Source organism: Arvicanthis niloticus, chromosome 7, assembly GCF_011762505.2.
Source record: "Arvicanthis niloticus isolate mArvNil1 chromosome 7, mArvNil1.pat.X, whole genome shotgun sequence".
Classification (NCBI taxonomy): domain Eukaryota; kingdom Metazoa; phylum Chordata; class Mammalia; order Rodentia; family Muridae; genus Arvicanthis; species Arvicanthis niloticus.
The window spans coordinates 29,185,726-29,211,150 of record NC_047664.1 but is presented as its reverse complement, the minus strand read 5'-3'; the positions used below and the strand labels follow the sequence as shown (position 1 = coordinate 29,211,150).

At 40.2% G+C, this 25,425-nt stretch overlaps 1 protein-coding gene across 7 annotated transcripts in view; it reads right to left on the bottom strand.

The window, feature by feature from the left end:
• The window catches only part of Cobl (cordon-bleu WH2 repeat protein), a 236,147-nt gene that overhangs the window by 49,375 nt on the left and 161,347 nt on the right, over positions 1-25,425 (bottom strand). For 5 of the 7 annotated variants that reach the window (XM_076938103.1, XM_076938104.1, XM_076938105.1 and 2 more), the window contains 2 exons: positions 24,255-24,393; positions 21,583-21,753 (listed from right to left, as the gene is read on the bottom strand). In XM_076938103.1, the coding sequence (XP_076794218.1) occupies positions 21,583-21,753; positions 24,255-24,393 (310 nt within the window). The remainder of the gene's footprint in view (positions 1-21,582; positions 21,754-24,254; positions 24,394-25,425) is intronic. The other 2 variants (XM_076938106.1, XM_076938108.1) reach the window with 1 other exon arrangement.

Here is a 25,425-nt window from a genome sequence, read left to right as displayed (position 1 = left end):
CACACTCTGATAACATCTTGTTTTAGATACCCAGGATTTTCCCTTGGGTGTGTGAGACTTAAAGGTGTGTGACTTAAGGGTGTGACTTAGAGATCAGATTTAGAGACAAGACCTAAGGGCATGACTTAAAGGTGTGGCTTAGAAGTGAGACATATAAAAGGCGAGAGGCAGACAGAAGAAATTATTATTAGGTATTAGGCACTTGGCACTTGGAGGAAAGACTTGGAATTAGATAGTAGGCACTTGAGACACTTGGAGGCACTAGGGACTAGTAACTCAAGACTTGGAACTTAGACTAAGAAGAGAGACTGAAGAATAAGCAGCATTGAATCACACTCTGTCTGGTCTCCATTCTTCATGTCCGTCCTCACTCTCTCTCTTGCTGAACCCTGACCCGTGGACCGGAGCGGCTTGGGGCAGTACAGGCTCTAACTGTTTAGCCCCCAAGGCAGTACGGGTTCCAACATTGATAAGAGCGGTCCCCTACATTTTGGCCCCCAAACGTGGGGTAGTGCAGTTCTCAACAGTTAGCTATATTTGGAGATTAAGTGTGGTTTAAAGACATCCATGTGGTCAGGGGTGAATTCTTGACAGTTGTTTATATGTTATCTGATGAGTCAAAGTGAGCAAAATTATTTCTAGAGTATCTGAGGCTGCTGTGGAGACATTAGCACTTTAATTATTATAGATTACAAGAAAAAGACATGCCTTTTGGAGGTCAGGATTTACAGAATGCAGCTTTCAATCTGCCCAGGGTCAAAATACAACAAAATGCTTTGTTTGATTGGGGATATCCACTCTTACTCACCTTTGGACGGCAGAGTCCCTGGCTTGAGGGCCCTTACACTAAAACTGACTCGCCTCTCTGGTGTTCTGAGGCTGTTGCCTACAGATGGCAGATGGAAGGCCTTTCTGTTCGCCAGTCACATGAACCAGTCTCTATTTTAATTCAGTTTCCCTTGAAATACATGACCGTAAAACACACACACACAGTTATCTCTGTGTATTTACAACTCCCACAAGTAAAGAATTATGTCGCTAATAAGCATGTATTGACTGTTTCCTTGTCATTGCCTTTAAACAATACAATCATTTATATTGTATTAAGCAGTATACATCATCTAGAGATAATTAAAATTATATATGTGAGGATTATGTGGGTTACATGTAAATACTGCACCACTTCACATAGGTGACCTGTACATCCAGAGTTCCCTGTGACTACTGAGAGGCAACTGCATCAAACATTAGGTCCAGAAAGTGGGCAGGATTAACATATCCACATTTTATAAAAAATTATTATTCTCCTCATGCTTTGAAGTTGTTCAGAAAATGAATTATACAATTAGCAATGGTGTAATTTCTTCCAAATCAGCTTTCCCAGGGTGTAACTCTAACTGCACATCCAGCATGGATTTTGGAAGGGCGTCCCTCCTTTCCTCTGTCCCATGAGAGGTACAGGACTCACAGCCATGGAAATATGCTTGAGGGCTCAACTGCCTCTCTGTAGCTTGAGGAGCCTGTACCAGACATTGAGAGTCAGCATGGCAGTAGGGCTCAGGCCCAGGTTTCAGACTTTTTGACCAGCACTGTGCCTGCCTGTAGAGAGTGGATGAAAAGCTTTCAATTAGTGCCAGTTGTGTCTCTGAAGTGGCAAGAGTGTCCACTCCAGGCATCTCAACTAAACACTGTCTGCAGTGCTCCCAGGGGGAAGCCAGGGCTAATTGATTCCTGTGTTTTGTTGCTGCATGGAAAGACTAGTGCTTACTCATCGGCATTGAGACAGTTGGGAATGTTCTGGAGGACAAAGAAAAGTGGGTACAGAAGTCAAACTCATCAGTCCTATCTGACAAGGACGTGCAGTGAAGAATTCACTGTCACAGTTTGGGGGTAATGGTGGGGCACCAGAATTTCCCCGGGAAGTGGTGGAAATTCAACAGGTACAGGACATTCATTTTCAACAGCAGTTAAAGACACATTTTAAAATATCTCTCAAAAGAGACATGCAATGCATCCTAAGAAAAAGAAAAACAGAAATTTAGCCTTGCATTTCTCACGAAGGGGTATGTAGTAGGGGATGAGGTTTTATTTGGGCTTATTTCATGACATGATTAAGATTTTTCTTCTGATTTTGTTGTTATTTACACTGAGGACTTGAGTTGCTTAAACTTTCTAGTTTTTAAAAATCTGAGAATAGAATTGAAAAAGATTTTGGGACATCAGTGAGAGACAAGCTGAGTGACAGGAGGGGTCTGATTGGTGTAGAGTCCAAAGTGTCACCAGCCACATATAAGACATAGAGGTATTACTGTACCCTATAACACTTTCACAGGGACAAACTGATGTTGCATCATCTCTTTTATCATAAGAAGCACAAAAAAGTCTAGGTTTTAATGTGTACTTTCTTGCATTTTAAATTGTAGTCGTTTTCATATTTCATTTTAATTTGTTCCATGTTTATTATTACTCTAAATGTTTATGCATTTATTTGCTTGTTAATTCTCAAAGGCAGTTTTGCTTTTCATAGAAATTCTGGAAGAGAGCTATTTAATTGCCTCAGATGATTAATAACAGAGTTAAGAGCTGGGCCCAAGCAGCTTGAGTCTAGCCTTCTTGCCTGTCTGGAGGGACTTCAGTAGACAAGGTTGGGGTCGCTCAGAATTGTTTCTGCCTCTCCTATGTGGAGAACAACCTAGTTTTTCAGCATAAGGATCTTAGTGACCCAAAGAACTCTCACTCCCCTTATTGTTACTTAGTCATTGCACTCTGGCCTAAAACAAGAGGTGCATGGCTCAGTCACCATGATCAACTCTAGAGCTCACATGAGACTTACTTTGGGTTGACTGAGCTAGTTCTAACTCTAGAGTCACGGTTCTTGGGACAGGCCAAGACAAATGGCACACTAAGTAACATTCTGATAGTCCATTTCTGGGTCTGTAATGACAAACAATAGAAAGCATGGCTCTGAAGAGATATTTGTACATCTATGTTCCCTCTGGCATTATTCCTGATAAGTATAAACAAATATATCTGTATAGGGTTGAAAGGAAAAAGATAATATGGTTTTCACAAACAATGGAAGTTAGGAAGGCAATTCTGCTGTATGTTACCATATGGATGATTCTTGAGGCCATTATGCTAAGGGCAATGAGTCAGGCACAGGAAGACAAATGTGGTATGATTCCATTTACATGAGGTACCTAGAGCATCACATTCTTAGAAACAGGAGGTGGGACTGTAATTGGCAGATTTAGGACAAGGGTAAAACTGGAGTTAATGGGTACAGAGTAACACTTGGAAGATGGCAAAGTCCTGGAAGTCTGATGCACAACCATGTACATACCCCAACAACCACAAAATCGTGCACTCGAAAATATCTAATGTTGCACATTTTATGTTATTTTTTTTAAGTTATAATTAAGAGCTACTAACTGACTCAGCAGTTTACGCAAACAATTTAAGATGCCTTGCATAGGTCAAGCAAAAACAAGTCTAAGCAAAACACAGAGGCTGCCAGGCCCTGGAGCATAGTCTCAAGGGCCCTTTTGCCTGGGAGTCTGCAATATAATCTGTGGCTAATGGTTAATATCTTGGCTTGGTGTTCTCAGAAGTCCTGTTAGCTGGAAGAAACTGGTAACAACATGACAACCTTTAAGATGGATAGAATTCATTACATGAGAGGAATATGAGTAACTGATTTCAGAAAACATTTGGGGGTCCATAAATATGAAGCATCTTTACAAAGCTCTGCAAACACACAGAATAAACAGGAAAAAACGTTAAGCTTACTATGAATCATCTGTAAATCCCAAAGTTCAAATGCAACTAAGATACAAGGTAGTATTCAATCATGTGCATGTGTGTGTGCACACATGTGCGTGTGTGTGTGTGTGTGTGTGTGTGTGTGTGTGCATGCACTCATGCACAGCAGCAGCCCACAGGTGCACATGTATTCACAAATGCTTGAAAGATCCAAGTGGGGGTTGATATGTATGAGTCAGGAAAGGGACAGAATGAGCAAGAGGAGCCTCTGGTTTCAGCATGGTACAGGATATCACAGTTACTGATCATGCCTGGAAGCATCTCCTGAGATTGACAGATTTTTCTCTGCTACTCAGTGGAGAAGTCAGTGCCATCAGAACTGCAGCTAAACTGTGAGCAGAATAAAATCCAGTCAGGGAGAGCACAGGAATGCCCACAGGAAAGTGGCTTCTTCAGAGACAGGGTATTGTGGGCCATAGAAAATGTAGGAAAAATCAGCACAGTTAGTAGCTGGAAAATGGCATGGAAAAGGGCCAAGTCTTTGTCATTTCTACTATCTCCTTAGCAACCATGGGATGACGATAGCAATCGTTATGGTCTAAGATTTGTTCTTAAAAACACACAGCCACAGCAAATTCAGGATGGAGCATTTTGTGTAAAAGGGCTTTACAGTAGTAAATAAGTAAGTCAGGTCATAGGTAGGACTCTTTGCATATGACAGTATGACTGTATTCTTAAAAGATGAAGTGATTAGAACCCCAAAATAGGAGGAAGACCTATGCAGGCAATGGGAGAAAATGTCATCCATGATTTAAACAATGAGAGAGTATCCGAAAGAACTAACCTATTGACGTCATGATCACAGAGTTTTAACCTTCAGAGCTGGGGGAGAGAGCATGGATTGAGTTGCCAATGTGTAACAGTTGCAGCAAAGCAGGAGACTCTTGTAAGGTGTGGCTGGGGGAAAGAGTCTAACTCAGTCTACTCTTGAGAGGTATCCGTGTTTGGGAACTACGTAAGCATGGTGCTTTGGCTAAATCTCTGCACTTGCTGTTGGATGAAGTTTTAACACATAGTGGACCCAGTCCAAGAGCTTCAAACATGACCAGACCACTTCCTGTATACCTCAAATGGCAAGGACTGCCATCCTCTACATTGTCCTTCTGTTGGTGTATAGACAGTTCTCAGAGATAAGAAGGAGAAGTCAGAGACAATGCACAACACCTGCCCATACACTAGCTGGCATGATGAAGACAGGAAATAGAACATAAGCTAAGTGTGTGAGACACCTCTGGCAAGAAACAAGTCTAGGCATAGGGATTAACTTGTATTTGGCCTCAGATAAGTTACTCTGTGCCAAAGCTTTCTTATTTGTAAACTGAGGATGTTAACAATAGCTCTGACTTGTTAGGGCTCTGATAACGATTAAAGAATTAACCTATAAAAATAGGGGCCACAAGTAGCTATTTTTACCTCATGGTTTTACTCTATGAGTAGTGAATCCATGGAATACAAACCCCTGTCCATCTCCAGTTGAGTTCTTCTTGAAGACCCACTATGTACCACCCTCTCACTGCCAGGTACTCCACAGGCTTCAAACATCCAATGGATGCAGAAATAAGTGTAAGGATGAAGGATGAAGCTACAACATATTAATGTGGTAGCATGAGAATCTGGCCCTGTCCAACGCTAGTTAGCTCTTCATTTTAATAACAGTTTGACCATGTTCTCCTCAATTTTAAAATCTCCTTCTGGTGGCAAATTAGGAGTCATGGTTTGATATAAAATGAAATCCATAGGACCATGCATTTCAATACATTTTCCCCAGCGGGTGGTGCTCCTTTAGAAGGTTATGGGACTTTAGGAGGTAAAGTCACACTGGAGGACTTTGGTCATTAGGAGTGAAGCGTTGATGTCTGATAGCTGGGTTGACTTCCTGTTCACTCTCTGCTTCCTAACTATAGATGTGACTAGTGTCTCATGCTCCTGCTAACATGCCCTGCCACCTCAAAATGTGCTCCAAAATAAACTTCCTCCATTAAGTGGCTTTTTGTTTAGTATCTGGTCACTGCTACCTAAGACAGACAATAAAGGAAGCTAACAATGATTTCTGGGAAAACTGAATGAACAGATTCACAGTTCTTTGTACAAAGCCAGACATAGGTTCATGAACATCTTGTGTGAGGCAAACTGGCAGGCACGAGCTAATAACATCACATACTGTACTAGCTTATACACCGACATGTGCACACATGGTACACTTATGTCTGTATGCATGAATATATACGTGTTATGAATGTATATATGGACATAGTGTGCCCACAACAATGATGTATGCACATGAATATATATGGTATGGATACTCATGTGTGTTGTGTATGCATCCACATGTGTTTACACTGTGCATCAGTGTGCTTCTACATTTTGCATATGTATATGTATAAATTACACAGAGATATGGTAAATAAATATGCATACCACCCACAAAGCACACACACATGTATATATGCTCACAGTTATAATGTGCTCACATACTAGTCACCCCAGCATCAGCGGATGGAAAATCTGCCAAGCTGAGTACAGGCCTTCCCGTCACTGTAATTTTAGGCAAATCAGTTGATTCTTTTGGCTTCACTTTATTCTTTGTGTGACTAGAGAGGGATCAGCTTTAAGACTGTAGTCACCGAGCCTGCTTGTTCTGTGCGACTGGCTGCAACATAATACTGGCATAAAAGCAAAGCCCTGGGTGTTTATTTTTTGTATCTTTGTTTCAATTCTGCAAAGCAGTACATCAACAGGATAACCAGAGCTCCCCCTGGTGGTTGTATTTATGCAGCCAAAACCACTTGTTTTCCAAGATGCCTTAAATAAACCAGCCCCTTAGGGACCTACCAAGCTTGCAAGGAATGTGGGTTGGTGGGCATTACTTCATACTGGAGACTGGAAAGATTCTGCACTGGCACCCACCCTGCCAGCTCCCCAGAAGGAAGCTGGTTGAAGCTGGCCCTATCGGTTGTCTGTCAGGTGGGGTTAGGATAGCAAAGAAGATGGTTAACAAATGTATGAGCAACACATTTATGGTTCCCTGACAGGAGAAAACAACACTAAGAATAAATAGTTTCAGATTTCCTCTGGAAACGGATAGGGGGACAGAGGTCACCATCTTGTGTGCATGTTTACACATCTGCGTTTTCATTCAATAATATATATATTATGTAATATATATATTCGTTCTCCAGATCACTACTTGGACTACATACCCTATGCAGTTTTTCTTCTCCCCAGATCAAGGCAACTCCATTATCAGGGACATTAATTTCAACAACTACAATTCAATAATCTCCTAGTTAGATAGAATGGAACTTTATTTCTCAATTAACTTCCAATGTCACTAGAAAGTATGTTTTGTTAGGTTTCCAACTGGATTTATAACACTGGCATACAGTGATATATGTATATATAGATATGTGAATAATGTTTTATTTGTCCACAAAGTGTGCATATTTGCAGAGTAAAAATGGCTATGAATCACAGAAAGAAACGTTTGAGACACTGTGGCATAGATTAAGTTTGCCTATTTTAAAAAAATGTTGGAAAAAGAGGCTGTCAATGAGGTGCTTCAGAGTTCAGGCAGCACACAGCAAAAAGAGAAACTGGCCATGCAGACAAAGGTTCTTTATTGCTACCAAGAACCACCCATTCTCCTGTGCAAACAGAAGCTCTATTAATAGCATATACTTAATTTTACACCTCTGTCCACCTATGGTCAGACTGAGAGGAGCCTGACTGTAAGACACAATTACTCTCCCTTTAATTCTCTGAGTGGGAAGGCAGCACCTCCAAGAGTCCTAGGTGCCAATATGATTGTTGGGTCCAAGGATACCAGAAGGCTTCCAGTCTGCATAGGGGCACCTGCTGCCCAGGTTTGCCTGGAGGGACAAGCATAAGTCTGTGTGGAAGGCTTCTCATATGCTCCAGCAGGGACTAGCATTCTGAGTTTAAACTGAACTTTTACACAGGAAACATTACTGAGCAGCAAGGCCATGTAATCATACCATGTGTGTGCTTGTGCGTGTGTGTGCGCGTGTGCATGCATGTGTGTGTGCATCCTCATCATCCCTTTTCACCTGTTTTGAGCTTTGTGTGAGGCAGGGGATTTTTACATTCCTTTAAGCCATTTCCCCCTATATCCCACTGGAGGATTCAAGAGTTCTTGAATCCTGGTCTATTCCAGGCCCAAGAGGAATGTGTGGTGCACATGAATTCTTCCATCTGGACTCAGGTTTGGGACTTCTTTTTTCCTTTCTCCTGTCACTCAATTTATAACTACCCAAATAGCATAATCCTAAAACTCTTCCCCTTTTCTATGTCCTCTTCCTTTCTTCTTTTCTTCTGTTCTTTACTGGAGAATATTAGCAGACCCTGTCTTCTGGTGGCTCATGCAGCTTCATGCGTTGTGATAAAGTTAACTATTTACTTAAGGAGAAGAAAGGCAAGATAGATGTTACTTGAGTCTCTTAAAGATGGAATAAACACAGAACTGACTATATAAAGATGACTGCTCCGTCAATAGCTACTGACTCCATCCAGCTAACGAAGGGTAAGATGACCTCTCATCCCAAAGAGACCTCCTGAGCCTCACAATTTTTAATATTTAGGTCTTTGATTTTAGTGCAATGCTTGAAGTTTGCTTGTTGTTTGGGCGTCACAACGAATACGGGAAATACTATTTTGAACTATTTCCCTGTTCCACATCCTTGAGTCTGCATTATACAACTGTGTGTGTGTGTGTCTCAAAAAGGAGACCAGAAGCAAATTCTCTACAGTAGATGAATTCCACGATGTTAACAGTTTATAACTGGTTGTGATGTTTAAATGAACCTCACATTCCTGTGTGGAAGGCCTTCACCTCCATTATCGTTTTTAAAAGATATAATCCTAGCCTATGGCAAAAAGTTTGTTTGGTTATGGTAAATGTTAACTTGCACATAGAAATATTTTGAATCTGATTATACGAACTATAAAAGTTGTGAACAAACTGAATCATATTATGAATCCAAATTAACACGAAAACTGTGAAAATTAGCAGCTGATAAGCATCACAAACACAGATGCAATGTGTGATTGATTATAATGGGTGCGAAAATGAAATTCCAGTGAGTAAACAGTTGGAAAAGATCTCTAAATTATTTCAGCTGCAAAGTTAGCAGCTTTTACTTAAAATGAGAGGATTTCAGAGCCTTCCCGTCTAGAGTCAAAACTCATGCAATTTACAGACTCAGTGTGTCTCCCTGTCCACTGCACAGACCCCTACGGTAAAAACAGAAGTGCTTAAGCCAATTAAAATTGACAAATAAGTATAGCTAATCTTTCTTTTACCTTGGAATTTACTATGGAACACACATTCTCCATGGTGCTTTCTGTTCCATGAATGTGCAAGGGGACACGACAGTGACTAGTCTGCTTGATTGGTGGGTCTCCAGTTAGGACATGGGAACCATCATCTTTTACTGATAGCATGCACAACATTATGGAGAAAAGGCATTACATGTTTTTTCTCCAGCCATTTTATCAGGAGAAGGCATAACCCAAAAAGTCATGGATGGGTTCTGGAGTAAGTCAGAGAGAAGTCTTTCTGAAAGGCAGACGCTCTGGGAGAAATTAATGTTTCTAATTTTTACAAGACTCTAGTATAAAGTATAGAGGGCACTAATCTGCCTGACTGAATTGTTCTGAATAATGTTGTGTCAAGCTTTCAGGTGGTCTGCCCTAGAGGTAAGCCAGGAGGTGTCAGAGACTAGCCATCCATGTCTTAGGTGACCTTTATGGTCATGGTTTTGCAGTCAAGCTGTGTTTGATGTGTGTGTAGTAAGTATGTGTGTCTGTGAAAACTCTATCTTTACTCAGCTTCAATGTGTGTGTGTGTGTGTGTGTGTGTGTGTGTGTGTGTGTTTAGCATAGCTCCTACACTTTAGTCAATGATTTCATAGGCAGCATCACTCTCCCTTTTGTGCTCGCTTTGTCTTGAAAAATTTGCCACCATCTTTCTTCTGCATAATAGATACTTCTCAAACAAATGCTTATTGCTGTAATTATATACAATCGTCTACAAGCTTGAATGTCTGGATCATAAATCCTGATGCTTTCCCAACGGTTTATAAACATTACCTTTTCTTGTTTAGACTTCCCCACTTAATGATCCGAGGTCAAATGACTGCTACTGAGCAGACAAAAGGTTCTTTATTCCAATGCAAAAAGGAAAGTAAAAAAGAAGAGAAAGAGGGAGAGGGAGAGAGAGAGGGAAAGAGAGAGAGATTGAGATTTTCGTTAATTTTTGCCCCCCCCCCCACTGTTTTGGATTTCTGTAGTTCCAGCTTGTATTTGTTTCATCACACATACTAGCATTAGGAAAGATCATTCCTACATTTTTCAGCTAATGTTTTCATTGTGATCAACAAGACAATAGTCTTGCAGGTAAAAATTACTCTAAGCACAACCTTTAAAAAGATTCTTCTGGAGAGAAACATGAAAAACCTCTCCAGATCAAATGTGTCTTTGTATGTTAATGAAAGTCAATCGAGGCAAACAAGAAACATTTGCCTTTCTGTTTAACCTTGAATTTTAAATACGATCCTTCTTCCCTTACCTATTTTGCCTGGATGATAGAAGTGACAGTAAGTACGTCAGTTTCCGCACGGTTGCACAGGGATCTTGGAGGAGCCAAAGCATCATCCGCTGTAGACAAGGCTGTTTTATATTCTTTGGCACCATTGTCATCTGTATAAATCTTACACCCAGTATTTGTCAAATAAAAGACACTGTTTCTTCCTCACACAGCTAAGAAAAGCCCATGTGTTTGCTATCTACTTTTATTTTCGAGTAACCTGGATGAACAATGCCTAGCACCAGGTAAGTTCTTGATGAATCTCTAGTGGAAAAAAAAAATGAACGAATAACAGAGCTGAAGGGAAAAACATCCCTTCTTTTACTTTGTTTTGTAAACTAGCCTACTGGCTTAGGACAGAGTAATGGGAAAACTAGAGGTACACCAAGGAGCTGAGGCGATGAATTCCCAAGTGAATCTCAAGATCCTGGGTTCCAGAAGGTCAGAGTGCATGTGCCCAACACTTTGTACTACAAGGTAGGTGGGATATTTTCATTCTGTTCAAATTAACAATACCAGACAAATCATGCATACAATCTACTTTTGAGGAAAATGGAGACTAAATTCTGAATGCTAACACTGAGTACAAAAAGGATATGTTCAAATAAAGCAGTGTACTTCACAGTAAAAGATGCAAGTATCTGGGGATTTCGGATAAGTCAATATTATCAACTTAAAATTCACATTCAAAAGTCTTTACCCCCTTCAAAGAAAAATGAACCTCAAACAAGTCTTTGTCATTTTTTGCATTTATATGTAAATTCTAAAGAAAGTAAAGGGAGGTACAAATGAGCACTTTTTTTTGTCCTGAGAGTGGGAGAACGAAGAATGACAGCAACATCAGAGCCAGGACAGCAGAGACACCAGGAAAAGCCTGAGGCAGGAAGAGGCCTGTCCATCAGGAACGCTTGGCATGAGTAGGGAACGACGCACAGCAATAAACTGTAGAGGAAATAGATGGAAACATGAATGTAAATTCTTGATGGAACAACTGCCTGCTGGTACCATGCACTTCAACCCCTGGAGATTTAACACTGCACACAGAGTGGTGTTGGCCAATTGACGTCAGCATTGTGAGACAGCATTGCTTTTTTTAGTCCTTTTCCACGTCTGTTGTTAAACAGGTCTATTGATCCGGCAGTAGAATTCTGTCTCCAGTGAAAAATGTGTTATAACTGTCATTGCAGTCACTGTAGGTCTTTCAGCGTACCAAATAAAACAAGCAATAACACCTATTAGTTGGAAGGAAAAAGTCATTTCCTACCTCATTTATTTCAGTTTAGTGTTTTATCATTTGAGAATTTCATACATGTATATAATGAGTTTTGACCAAATATACTCTCCCCAGGTCAGCCTTCTCAACTCCTTTCTATTACCCTACCATTTTTGTTCTCAACTTAAAATATCCTTTTAAAATATCCATTGGGTTCACTTAGTTCTTCCATTATAAACATGGGTATAGGGCCATCTGTTGGGGCATGGATAACATCTCAGGGGGCTGAAGAAACTGGTTTCCCAACTCCCAGCAGCTCTTTGTGAAATGTTAATAGCCTCTTCAGTTAGAAGCAGGACTACCTGTTGGAAAAATGCCCAAACTACTTATAGAACTAGTGAAAAATAGATGGTCTTGCTTTATAATGTTCTCATGTTTAGATATTCCTTCTTGATACTGGTGATACTGGGCAGAGCCCAAGCATAAATTCAGAAGTAAGAGTTCATGGAGTTAGAGATAGACATGAGATATTAGTGTATGTTTGGGGTCTTGAATCTTAAGCTGCTGTTTCCTCTAGGGCAAAACTGACCTGTAATAGAAAGGACGACTACAGGGAAGTACTTTGAAGTTTTAAGGTCTATTGGTTAGGGACTGAAACCAAGGACTCAGAATTTACATCATCACACATGGCTCCCTAAGGCATGCTAGAAGCATAGACCATATTTACTTTTAACTGATAAAAGGAAGCAATGATACTTAATGCTTTATTCAGCATCCCCCCAAAACTAATATGTCTATTCCTTATTTCTTAGAAGGACTTAAATTTATGTGAATCCAGAAAAAAAGTTCTCAAAACATTTCATGTTTAAAAAGTTTTACTCCTAACTTGATTTTATGCTATGAGGTGAAGATTTAAGGTACTAAGGGCATATAATAATTTGAGTCAACACAGTGCTTTACTAATTTGTAGAAAACAAAAGATAAACTTGCCTCTAAGTTTCCTAACAATTTTACTTTTTTTCCCTCTTTTTTATTTTGCATTTGGTATTTCTTTGTAATGATATGATGGTAAACAGTAACCAGCTATACAAAAACAAAAAATAACTGTAAGTATTGTTGAGCTCAGGATAGAAAGAACAATATTATTTATAAGAAGCAAAATATGTAATACTGCTTTTTATGAGTTTTATATAACTGATTCTAACAGAATGCTTTCCTTATTTGTTGCTAAATTCCTTAATGTATAGCAGTCAGCTCATATAATTTCATTTTTTTATTCTTTGCACCGTTACAGATGTGCATCTCTGTCTTAATCACCATTTATAGCAAAAAGCACCTTTCCTGATTAGAGCTGAGATAAATAGTAACCTATTGTTTAACAATAAATTATGATGAGTTGGTTTATTACTACATTGATTCTTCACTAGGTTCTTCCTTAGAACCTAGAAGATGCCTGGGCATAGGCTTTCAATAATAGTGCCAGGTATGGATTTCATCTTGTGAAGCAGTACCTAAATCCAATCAGAAAATGCTTCCATAATGTTTATGCCACTACTGCATGTATTGTCAGGCCAGTTATTATTGTAGCTTGCATGAGTCACAGCTGGATGAGCCTGATAATTACTTTTCTGCTCTGGTAGAAATGTAATGGTAGAAAATGCATAGTGTATTTTCCAGAATTATAGCAGCTAGCTGGAAGGGATGAGGCTTCAAGTTCAGTACCAGTTTGATTTTCCCATGTTCTATAACTCCAGTTTGTGATATCTTCAGGAAAAGGTTCTTACCATCAAGTTCTAAAGGGTAACCAAGAGCACTGATGATATTACTATTATTTGAAGGCCTTTGTGATCCCATCGGCCAACAACTCCAAGAGCAGTAACCCACATATGGCACTAAGCTTTTTAGTTGTAAGCATATGGTGTCTAATAATTGCATTACTGGTCTGTTACAGGGTGATTACACTTAAATTCATTATATTTGTTTATATATTTTATATATTATATATATTATATATATATTAAAAAGTAGTAGCTTTCATATGACTTTCTAAAATATCTTCAGTATTGCTCTCCATCCCTATATTCCCTCCTCTATCTCATTCTTCCATTCCTCAGCCTATGCATTCCTTCCTGTCCATAATTCCCCCTAGCCTTTATGGTCCAGTACTCTATCTTCCCATGCTTTAAATCCTCTCAGCCCTAAATGGAGCATCTGTATACTGTTTCCTCTGAAAACTCAAGGATTACAGTGGAAGAGGGAATAAAAGACTTTAAGAGGCAAAGCTGTAGATAACTAAAAGAAAACTTTTCCAGACACAGTAGGACATATGAAGTCATAGTGGTTGTGACTGAATGCACAAAACCTGTACAAGATCAAGCCAGACCACATCCCAGCACAGACAGGATAGAGGTGGGCAATGAAGTCCCACTCCTAGCTAAGGAGTTATTGACAATTGCTAGGAGAGGGAGAGTCAGTCTTCTTAAAGGTGTAACCTCTGGTAGGGCAACTACACCCCAACGAAATGCCACACATCTAAGACTATATGGCCAATATAAACTGTACTTGATGGGTTTAAAAAAAAAAAAAAAACAACAAAAAGAAGACACAGATTTTTGTGGGTAAGGAAAGGGGAAGAGTTGCGAGGAGTTAGGGGAGGAGATGAGTATGATCAAACAGCATTATATGAAATTCTCAAAGAATTAATAAAATGAAAAATTCAGTCTTAACATTTTTAATTAATAATTCTATCCAGCAACTGGTTTATAAATTTCTTGAACTTTGAACAATCTGATTTCATGAGCTGGCACAGGCCGGATTCCTTTGCATTGTCACTAAATTCTTTAAATTTCTTTCAAGTCAGGGACATGAATTGCTAAAAATAATTAGGAAGAAGAATTAAGTTCCCCAATTTCCTTTTTCTTCAGTGCTCTACCCAGACTATGGCTTTCCTTACTTCTATTTTAAAGAGCATCCGATATTAGTCCTGGGTGGGGATAATAACATCCACAGCACAAAAATAACAAGCTGAAGATCTAGTCAGGGACAGACTCTGCTCCCACAGTCAATACTTTCCTGCTGTTTTATGGAAAAGGCTATTCGCTCACAATCCATTTCCTGTTTTCCTGGATGCTCTGTCTTTTCCCATGGCAGCAGGAGCAGCTGTGCAGCCAGCTCCCTTGCCGTGACCAGGAAAGTAACAAATCAATAGGAGAAAAGGCAAGTGAACGTCTCTGTGCTTGCTCTTATCTCTACCCAGTTGCAGACTACAAGGAGCTTTGCAATTATTAGGTTTGTTTTTAAAAGCAGACATATTTAATTGGGGGGGGGAGTTGAATTTTAGAGCAAGAGATTAGGTGACTTAGGGGTACTGACCCAAATTTAAGGCATCTGCCAAAATGCTGCCTCATCTCACAAGCTTCAGGCTCTCTGTTCAGGCTCTAGTTGTCACCAGGCAGCAGCCCTTTGTGAGCATTTGCTCCCATAGTGCAGTTAGATCACGTGCAGGCATCTGCAAACTGCCAGGGTATGCTCCAAATCTCTCTGTTCTTAGCATCTCTGCTGAGTCACTTGCCTGCAGTATGAATTATTATTGCTAATTTTGCATCAATCAAACTCAAATTACCAACTTTCATCTCAAAATGCTAATTGTTTTCTCTGATCCTTTCCCCCCCTGGTTTATAATTTCCTTAACATGTTTTAGAATAGGGTTTCTATTCAAATTGAAAAGAGGACTTTACAAATGATTTTAACCAAAAGGCCCAAAAGCTATCACAATTTAAAATCAGAATGCTAGAACTAACACTACAGTGGTGGTTGGTACTGCTGAGAGCAAGAGAAAATTACCTCATTTTTTTCTATGTCATTATAATTCTTTGCCAATTCTCTTGTACATGTATATCCAGAGAAAGACTTATTTCCTTAAATTATGTACAGAAAATGTGTACAAAAATGATAGTCATTGAATAATTTAATTAAAAAATTTAAAGCAATGCTTCAGTATGAGCTCCATGTGCTCTATCTGCAAATCCCCAGGGTCTTCTAACTGGAATATGTAACTGATGAGCCATTAATAGCCCAATTATGATTGTACTGTAAATCCTGAAAACAAACAGTTCAGTGCAACTCATGGGATGGTTCTACAAAAGTGATTCATTAGAGCAGATTCAAATGCTGGCAGAATGGAAGCTGGTTAGAAAGCTATGAAGCAAAATCCAAATGCACACAGTATTATTGGCTTAGACATGCATATAAAGCACTTGTATGTGTAAGTAGATGTCTAATGGGAAATATGAAAGTGTATTAATATGAGTAAGATTAAAGAATACAGAGCATAGAGCTATTAGTCTCCTGCTCTTGAAATGATGCTAAGAACCATTCACATACAGTCTCATGTTGAAGACAAACTTGATAACAGGAGGCTTTGGGAGGCTATGAAGCTTAATCACTCTTCTTCATCATCTATGGCATTCATCTGTACAAAATTTGCAAGATGTTTTGACCATGAAGGAGCTGACTTCATGGCTCATAGAAAAGGAACCTTAATGCTAGGTAGTTATGGGGAAGAGCTGGCAGAGGGAAGAACTTATTCTCTGGCATAGGAAACTTAACATCTGCCTTCTGTTGGCTTTTTAAAGGCTGTGCTTTGATTATAATTAGCTTACTTAAGAATCTGAAAGAATTTTTTCAAAGCAGGAAGTAATTTTAAATGACAACATTCTTAGGATTTATGAGTTAGATACATAACTTCACCAACACTACTTTTCTATCTTCTTACTACCAAGATTATCTAGAAGCCGGACTCCTTAGTCTCTGGATACTAAATAGGCATACAATAGCATTCTCCAGCCACAAAGAAGGTGTTCTAAATTCACCACTGAATGCCAGAAAGTACTGAGAATACTAAAGTACTTACAGCTATACACAGACAATAGACATATGCATGTGTGTGCATTGTATTTAACTTTTTTACCATAGATCTTAGCAAGTCCAATACGTGATTTTCTTTTCCTTCACTTAAATAAAGCATGTCTGACTTGCCAGTATCACTCCACTCATATCTTAGGGCCATTATTAAGAAAAATAAAGATTACTTGAACATGGATGCTGCAGTATCCCTACAGTCAATCTTAAAATGGAAATGCTACCAAGTGACACAGTCAAAACAGTGTGAACAGAGGTACAGGTCCTGGGCAGGACAAAGACGGATGGTATGAAATTTCATCACAAGGTTTAGGAGAATCTATACTTTAAGGTGTATGTACTATGTCTGGAACTTTCCAGTTCATTCAGATAATAGTGACTGAATCTATAGAACAGATTAGTGCAGGTGAGGAAGGATGTCTATATTCTGATGCTCTGAGCTCTATCAGTATTTCCTCTGCTCTGTAAAAGCAGAAAATGAGAGATATGGGTAGACACTAAGTCTGAGGTGGCTCATCCTGGGTGACACTGTTCCTCCTCAAGAAGGACCATTCCCTGGTGATTTCTGGCTTTCACTTGCTTGGCTGTACTGTTTTTGAGTCTACTTTTACATATGTTCTTTCCCACTGGACACTTCTCTTTACATCTGCTCACAGACTATCTTATGCTCTTCAGATAACAACCGAACTGAAGGCTTAGATATGTACATAATATTGACTATGACACCTGAATGCTGCTCATCAACTTCCTTATCTCTTAAGGAGAGCTGGTCCCAACCCCACTCTCTGAATGGGCCTGGTTCATTTAAAGTGAGTCATTCAGGGCAGGTGTTAGGCCACTGTATTACCCAATGTATCAATGAGACATGGAGATACTCTTCAATGAGTTTCCTTTCTCCTACAGAGTGATTAGAAGAGATAGCCTTCTCTGTTTGAAGCATCTGGTATAGATATGATATCATATATGGATATGACCCATGAAAGAAGCACAGGACTCTAGCTTGTAACCTAAGAAGGAAATTACATCTAGACCTCTGGTAAACAATTTGGGCCCTTTTCTGCCAACCCTGCTCTCTGAAATGACGTTCCCTCATTGGAGACAGCGGCCCATAAAGACAGGCTTTATTTACTTGTCACTGGAGTTGGTTATCTATTGCTACCAAACAAACTGCACCAATACACACAAGCTTAAAGCAATGGCATGTCTTTTTTCATAGTTTTTTGGAGGCCTGAAAACCAGGGATAATTAGCCAGATGATTGTGCTATAAGGTCTCCCACAAGATGTAGTCAAAGAATCCATCATGTGTGAGCTCTACTGGTGAGAGGTCTTCTTCCACATTAACTCAATGGGCTGCTGGAAGGATCTAGTCTTGTGCTCAGTAGACATAGGGCTTTAGTCCATAAGGTCTTGTGAAAGGAGCTCACCTATGATATCCAGGTATCTCCAGAAGAAAGGAGTAAAAGAGTTATCTAAGATTAAAGCCACAGCCAACCTCTATGCTCTTCTTGGAAGTGACAAGGGTCTCCTGACTACTTTGTCATATTTTATTAGAAATCACTGGGCCAAGCAAAGGAAATTAATAAATAAGGAGCACATTGTTGGGAACTATTCTAGAGGTGTTCACCACATTTGAAGGACTAGATCCAACAAAAGAATAAAGAAGCAAGTAGAAAATGGTATACTGAGATTTTCAATCTTTATAAAGTAAAATGTCCACAGGTCTTTGACAGAATGTTGTATCACTGAAGATATCCTAAGGTACAGTTAGAATAATATTGCTGAATTCTCTCTAGCTTCAAGCAGATCTCAATATAACAAGCTGGATGGAAGAGTGGTATTTACTATATCAAGTACCAAGTTTAAAAATGAACAAAAACATTAGTAAGACAACAGCCTTCAACTACCTTAGGCAATATTACCGATACCTGGTAATACAGGATATGCAAAGGGAATAGAAAAACTCAAGCCAGAAAGATGGTAGGCTTGTTTATGAACAGCAGTGTACACAGATAATGCAGCCTGTTTGACAAGCTGGAGTGTATAAAGTTCATATTAACCTGTAACTCAGCTGGAACCATCCAAGTTGGGCTTGAAAAGGTAAGACGCTTAAAGCAAAGCTCGCACAGGTATGGCTACTTTTTCTTTCTTCTGAGCCCTTAACCCCAAATATATTCAAAAGCCCCAAATCTGTGAGAGTGCACACATAGACCTGTTTTTCTGTCTCCCCCCCCCCATCACAGGTAAGTGAGGTTTCATTACAGGTAAGTATGGATCAAGTATTTATGAAAGCTAGGGAGAGAATGGTTGAAACAGAAAGGTAGAATGGGAGCTATCACAACACAGCGCACAGTTCTGAGAACCATGCTCTGTGCCTTCCCACATCTGCATACAAATCCATCAATTCTCAAACTTAGGGAGGCTAATTAAGCTTACTGTTTCCAAAAAAGACTAACAACTGCATAGTAAATATGTCTGTTATATAAATCACAATGGGTATTCAAAAGCTAAAGTGCCCCATACATGATTTCAGCTCAGTGTGAGAAAGCGTATGTGGTGAACAAAGCAAGACAGAGGGCTGAGGTTCTGTAGTAAGACATTACATTCAGGCTTAATTCTGATGGCAGAGGTGAGGGGGAGTCTATATGAGAGCTCTCATGTGTGAGATCCCTGGTGGACCCTCACCTGGCCCTCCAGATACTCAAGATCCCACTGAGGGCATGGAAATTCCTTTATAAGGAATGAAGTTTAAAAAATGAAAGCAGGAGGAGATACATAAGGGCTTGGAGCTAGCATGAGAATATCTCTACTGAGAACTCGTGTTGCCTAAAGCAGCCAGAAGTCTGATTAGGGGAATAGGCAAGAAGCATATGATACTTTATATGCCCACCACTTTTGCCTTTCTCAAGACAAGGTTAGAGGAGTAACTAGATTTCTGCTTTATGTAAGAATGTAAAGATTTCATTTTTTTTCTAACTATTTTTTAAATCCTGAATTTAAAAAGGCAAGTTGTAGTCTGCCTGACTGGGCAGGTGATCCATTTTCAATGTTGTAAGCAACTGACAGGTCAGTTCTGCTAATTAGGCAACATAACAGCACTGCACTGAATATTTGAGATTCTGGTTCACACACAGGTGAGAGGAGTGGACTCAGATATGTCCAAGGGGATGGACTGGATTGTAGGGGCCAAGGGAGACTGGACAGAATGGCATTTGTTGACTCATCTAATGGCTTCTGGGGCCTTTGCTAGACCTACTAGATTACATGTGTACTTGTGGGTTGGGGAGGATGGAAGAAAGGTAATTTATGATGTGGAGGGATAAGAAATGCCATACCCAGAGAAGTAAACTTAAATACAGATGGCAATTACCATTGGATGAGAAACTGAGCCACGAGGCAAGAAGAAATGAAGCCTTGTAACTGTCATCTGCTTTACTTCATACCCTTCAGATGTCTTAGAAACTCTCGGGGCAGTCTGAGATTTGCCTATAGTCCCAGCCTGCCTGCTGGTTTTAGGGTATGCAGAAAGGCAAGTTGGGGAGATGGTTCAGGCCTTTACATGGCTCTTTCACCCTTTGTAGAGCATTATACTGCATATCTTATAGGCATCCTCTCTTCATAACTTGTCCCCATAGGGAAGTGATGCTGTGAGTGAGGATGACAGTCACAGAGTTAACCTCTGAAATCACAAGTGCTTTGGTGTGAGGGGGCTTAGATAGTCCTTTCTTCAGAGATGCTACAATGGTTTGAGACGAGAAAGCTAGCATTTTTATTGACAGATATCTAGCTGATTCTTCTTTAAAGATTAGTTTTATTTTCATGTGTCTTAGTAGTTTCCTGCATGTATGTCTGTGCATAATGTCCATGCCTGGTGCCCATGGAGGTCAGAAGATAGCATCAGATGGTTGTGAGTCATGATATAGATGCTGGAAACTGAAGCTAGGTCCTCTGCAAGAGCAACAATTGCTTTTAACCAGTGAGCCATCTCTCCAGCAATTTTAGTTGGTTCTTAAATATCAAATACCTTATAACAATTCATTTGCATAAAGAAACATGCTCAGTATAAAGAGGATAAAAATAATTCAAAGGAATAAGAACTATGTGTATAAGATGGTAAACTGAGTCACCATTATTTTGCCCAAAGAAAGGAGATAAGTTAGTGGGCAGGTAACTATCATTTTCAAAGACAGTAAAAAGTAAATGTAATGGTGGAAAACTACAAATTTCCTACAGTGCATGATTATACAGATGTTGGTAACCGGGCTACCTCAGGGTGATATGGCACCATTAGAATCCATGGTTTATGAAGAAGCCTGCTTTGTAAGAAGCACTGTCACAGGCCTGACATGAAGGCGATGCCTTCCAAACATGTATGGCTTGCAAAGCTCTTATCTATCTCAAAGTAGGAATGTTATACATATTTATCAACATCCAAAAAGAATCCCAAGAGACTTTGAGAGAAGACAGGGCATGGTAAGAAACAAATGCAAAACAGAACACTAGTTCTGGCTGTGGCTAGACTAATGCTATTTCTTTTTTGGTTTGCTCGGTATCTTTGACTACAGAGAAGCATTCCGATGCCTAGACACTGGCCATGAGGCTCAAAGCTGACTTATAAATGATGTCCTTGCAGTTCCTGGACATCAACTGTCCTGATATGCATCTATATCCATTCTGAGTGAGCATCAGCAGACTCGTTCTGCCAGAGGCTGTTGCTATCTGTAAACATTCTTAAGAAACTCCCAACCCCAAGAGCATCAACTCCTCACTGACTATATACCCACGAGCACAGCCTCAGCTTAAAACTAACAGGAATAGAAACTGACTGACTACATTATTCTTCAGGCTACTGTGTGAGATTCACAGCGCACTCTGTGAAGCTAGATGCATTGCATTGAGCATTTGGAAAGGAAAGTACAGTTGTCCAAAAGCAAGAAGGGAATGTCTGAACACAGATTTACACCAGTAGAGACCAGAAAGACAGATGGTCAACACATAGCTGGAATGGAAACAAGAGGCACGTACGTTTGGGTCTCAGCTCTGAGGTCTCGGAACCAGCGCCTTCCCCAGGAAAGGTGACAGGCTCTGTCACATCTGTGTCAGGAGGAGGGTAGGGTGGGGGCGGGGGGAGCACTAACTGGGGTGGGCCCCGAGCTGTGCCTCTGGGAGGCTTTTGTGGCACCTGACGTCCAACACCTACATGGGAAGGATTCAAAGGTTAAGCCAAAGGACGTCCTGTCTTTTAACCAAGGGTATACTATTATTGCTCATCAGACACAAAACCAGACACACTCAACACCATACCCCATAACACTCTGCCCCAAACCAGCCATATCCAATACTAAATCCAACAACAACAAAGCGTATGTATACAACATCAAATCTTATACCAAACGTGGTCACACCCAATACCAAATCTAACGCTAAACAAATCACATTCAATACCAAAGCAGCCATGTTCAATTTCAAATACAGCCTCAGTTTGCACCAAGCCAGCCACACCCAATGTCAAATCCCAGTTCCTTCTACATTAGACCAGCCACACTCAATATCAAAGCCAGTCACCCAGCAGTAACCACAAGTCCTTGTCTACCAGCTCCTGCCCTCAAAGGGCAACATTATTCCTAGAAAGAAAGGATTCTGGCTTTTCTTGTCTCCACAAACAAGTTTTAGACCGGGTAGGAGGAAACATGGCAAACTGCCACCACCCACATCTTCTCTTTGCAGTATCTCTCAATGAAGGGATGTTAGTACACTTTTCAGTTTTAGACATATGCCTCGCATCTCTGTTGGCATCTATGGGCACCAGCTGATCCCATGTCCAGCATGGTCCAGGTTCAGGGCATTTGAGGCTTTGGTCCTTCTTGGACTGGAAATAGGGTGTTGGGTTTGGAAGCTGACTTAACAAATGCACATGATACTTAAAGTAGGTACTTCCAAAAACGTTCCCACAATTTCTCCCTTAAAATCGAGGTATTTATTCATAAAAAGGAGGAGAAGAGCCTGGAGGGAGGAAATGGCTCTCTCATCGTGAAATAAAATGGTACAGCTGAAATGAACTGGTAATTGATTATTGTGTTTTCCATTCTTTTAAAGAATGCTTCTTTAAATGAGTCTTTTTATCCATTTATTTATTTAGTGTATGTGTGTTCACACATTTATTTGTCCGTTTGTTTAGTGTATGTATGTTTACACATTTATTTATTATTTGTTAATGTATGTATATTTATACACACATGAGTATGGGTCTGGGTATTACTTGCCCATGGATGTCAGAGGATAGATAACCTGTGAAGTTCTCTTCATAGGTTCATAGGATCAAACTCAGGTATGAGGCTTGGTGGCACGAGTCTTTATCTCTGAGCCATCTCTCCACCTCTTGTTTTTTATTCTGACATTGTATTCCTCTGGGAAATTCAAAGAACTGATATAAAACATAGGTTGTTATTCCTTAGGATAATTTATTCTCAGGGTATGAAATGCCAGGCATTACAAGTAAAGTACTGACTAAAGCAAAGAATGCTGACAGCCAACTCACCCTTATTAACATTTCAGAACTTGACAACACAGTAACCACTTATGTTTGGGAGTATTGTCCCTGTGGGGCCAAAGACTTTGTCAATGGAGAAACACAGGCTGTCTAAACCATGACTGGGCATGGTTGCTTCATGGCTTCAGCCAGGGTGCTGATGGAACTTTTAACCAGAGAATCTAATGCTCTAAAGTTCTAATCTCTTCTCTGCAAGGGATGGTTGCATTCCTACTGCAGTGAAATGGTAGATACTAGAAGATTTTAAAATAAAAATGAGCCTCCTGAGGTTCATGAATCTTGGAAGTCCAGCCGTTAGTGTTGTCCACCATGTTCTATAGCACACAAGGGTAGGGTATAATGATCTCACTGGTTACTCCTTGTTTACTGGTGTCAGGACTCCATCCTGGTTCTTTTGAGTTCTCTTACTCTCAACATTGAGGATTTTCTAGCTGTATCAGCAATGAAAAATGGTGATTATTTTCAAATAGGAATTCAAAGGCTGACATCCAAATGCTCAGAACCAGGGGTGTTTTGGATTTCAGATTTTTCTAATTGTAAAACATTTACATATACATGATGAGGTATCTTGGTGAGGGAACTCAAGTCTAAATATAAAATTCATTTATAGTTCATATATACCTTATATACAGAATCTGAAGGTAATTTTGTGTAATCTCAAAATAATTTTGTTCATGAAACCAAGCTCCATGGTACCGGTTTGTGGTATCATGATGGTGTTCAAATGGTTCAGATTCTGAAGAGTTTCAGATTTCAGACATTCAGGTTAGGAAGGCACAAATTCTATATCCCTTGAGAGGTCTGAGATGTCTTTCATATGACAAACACCTTTTCAAACAACCTCTACAGACATCCTCCAGTCAGCCACACATATCACAGCCACTCACATGAGCCCCATTTGTCACTTTTTCCTAGGGTTCTGGTTCTTTAGCCACAATCCATCCCTCCCACTATCTTCATGTCCTCCACGCCTTCCTCAGTGTCAATAAGATATTAAGGCAATTCAGAGCTAGTCATTTCCAGACTTTCTTTAGCATACTTGTTTTCTGGTTAATGTCGTTAACAAGGACTCCACTGCCAGGAATAGCAAGAGTGTGTTAAAGCAGGCATCCCAGAGACATGCACAGAGCAGGCCACATCCACTCACCCACTGTGCTCTTCCTGTTCTCTTCCTTATCTTCTTTGCGGTTGGGGACCACAGGACTTGGTGGTGGCGGCTGTGGTGGAGGAGGAGCTGGTGCCCGCCTCTTCTTCTTCTGAAGGTCAGCCTGTGAGCTGAGGGAGGCCTAGGAAGAGCAATAAAGGACAGCAAGGATTAGCTGGTCTGTAGAAGGATTAGCTGGTCTGTAAGAGGCAAACCACACATGGAATGTATGCCCCTCAGAAGCAGGCTCTGGGTGGCATGGCCATAAAAGGCAAGCTGTCACACCGACTGTCCAATTATGCTCCTCTCCGGCAGCAGTGGTCTTTCATGCTTTGGTGTAGACCCGACGTGGCAGAGATACTTCCAAATTCCCTAGCTCTCTATTTTGTGTAGGAAGTGCCTACTTTCTAGGCATTTTTGGAGAAAATTGAACCTTATCCTTACTGAAGAACAAAGAGTTAACTCACTTATTCTGATAGAAGAGGTCTGTGTAGATGGAAGCTCAGGTCCCACTCTGCCTTTTCCTGCAGACATCTCAGAACAGCCAGGACCAGCACAAGCTACATTGTCTACTCTGCACCTAGGCCCACAGTGAAGCATCTCTATATGGGGCCTGTAGACCAAGATTTGGGATATCAGTCTCCCATCTAGAACAAATATCCAGCTGTACCTCAGAGATGATGACAACGGAAGTCTAATACTACCAGCAGCTGAAAGTAAAATCTGTTTTTGTCTGTAAGCCACTGATTGCAGGTCTTCGCTTCTGAAGGACTCAATTATCTTCCTTTCCTCCTAGCAGTCAAAGTTGCAACTCATTCGTGTCACTTGATTGGGAGTCATTGAAAAGGAAGGGCATGGCTGCAGAGGATGACTCCATTCTTTCCTGTCTTCAGTTCCTCATAGTCAAATCCTATCCAACCATTACTAGACCTTTCCAGGCCTGAAGCCTGTGCACACTGCCATCAGCTAGTACCACAGGTCTGATGTGGGTGCTCTCTGGTTCAGGAATTCAAGCATGCTTCATGAGTACTAGAACATAGAATTGATAAGGCACTGTACTACAAGAAAATAATCCTCTTTTCTTGACTAGAACTGTGTATGTCCATATATCTGTATGACATTTATAAATGTTAACAGTAATATATATTTATTACAAAATACTCAATCCTCTATG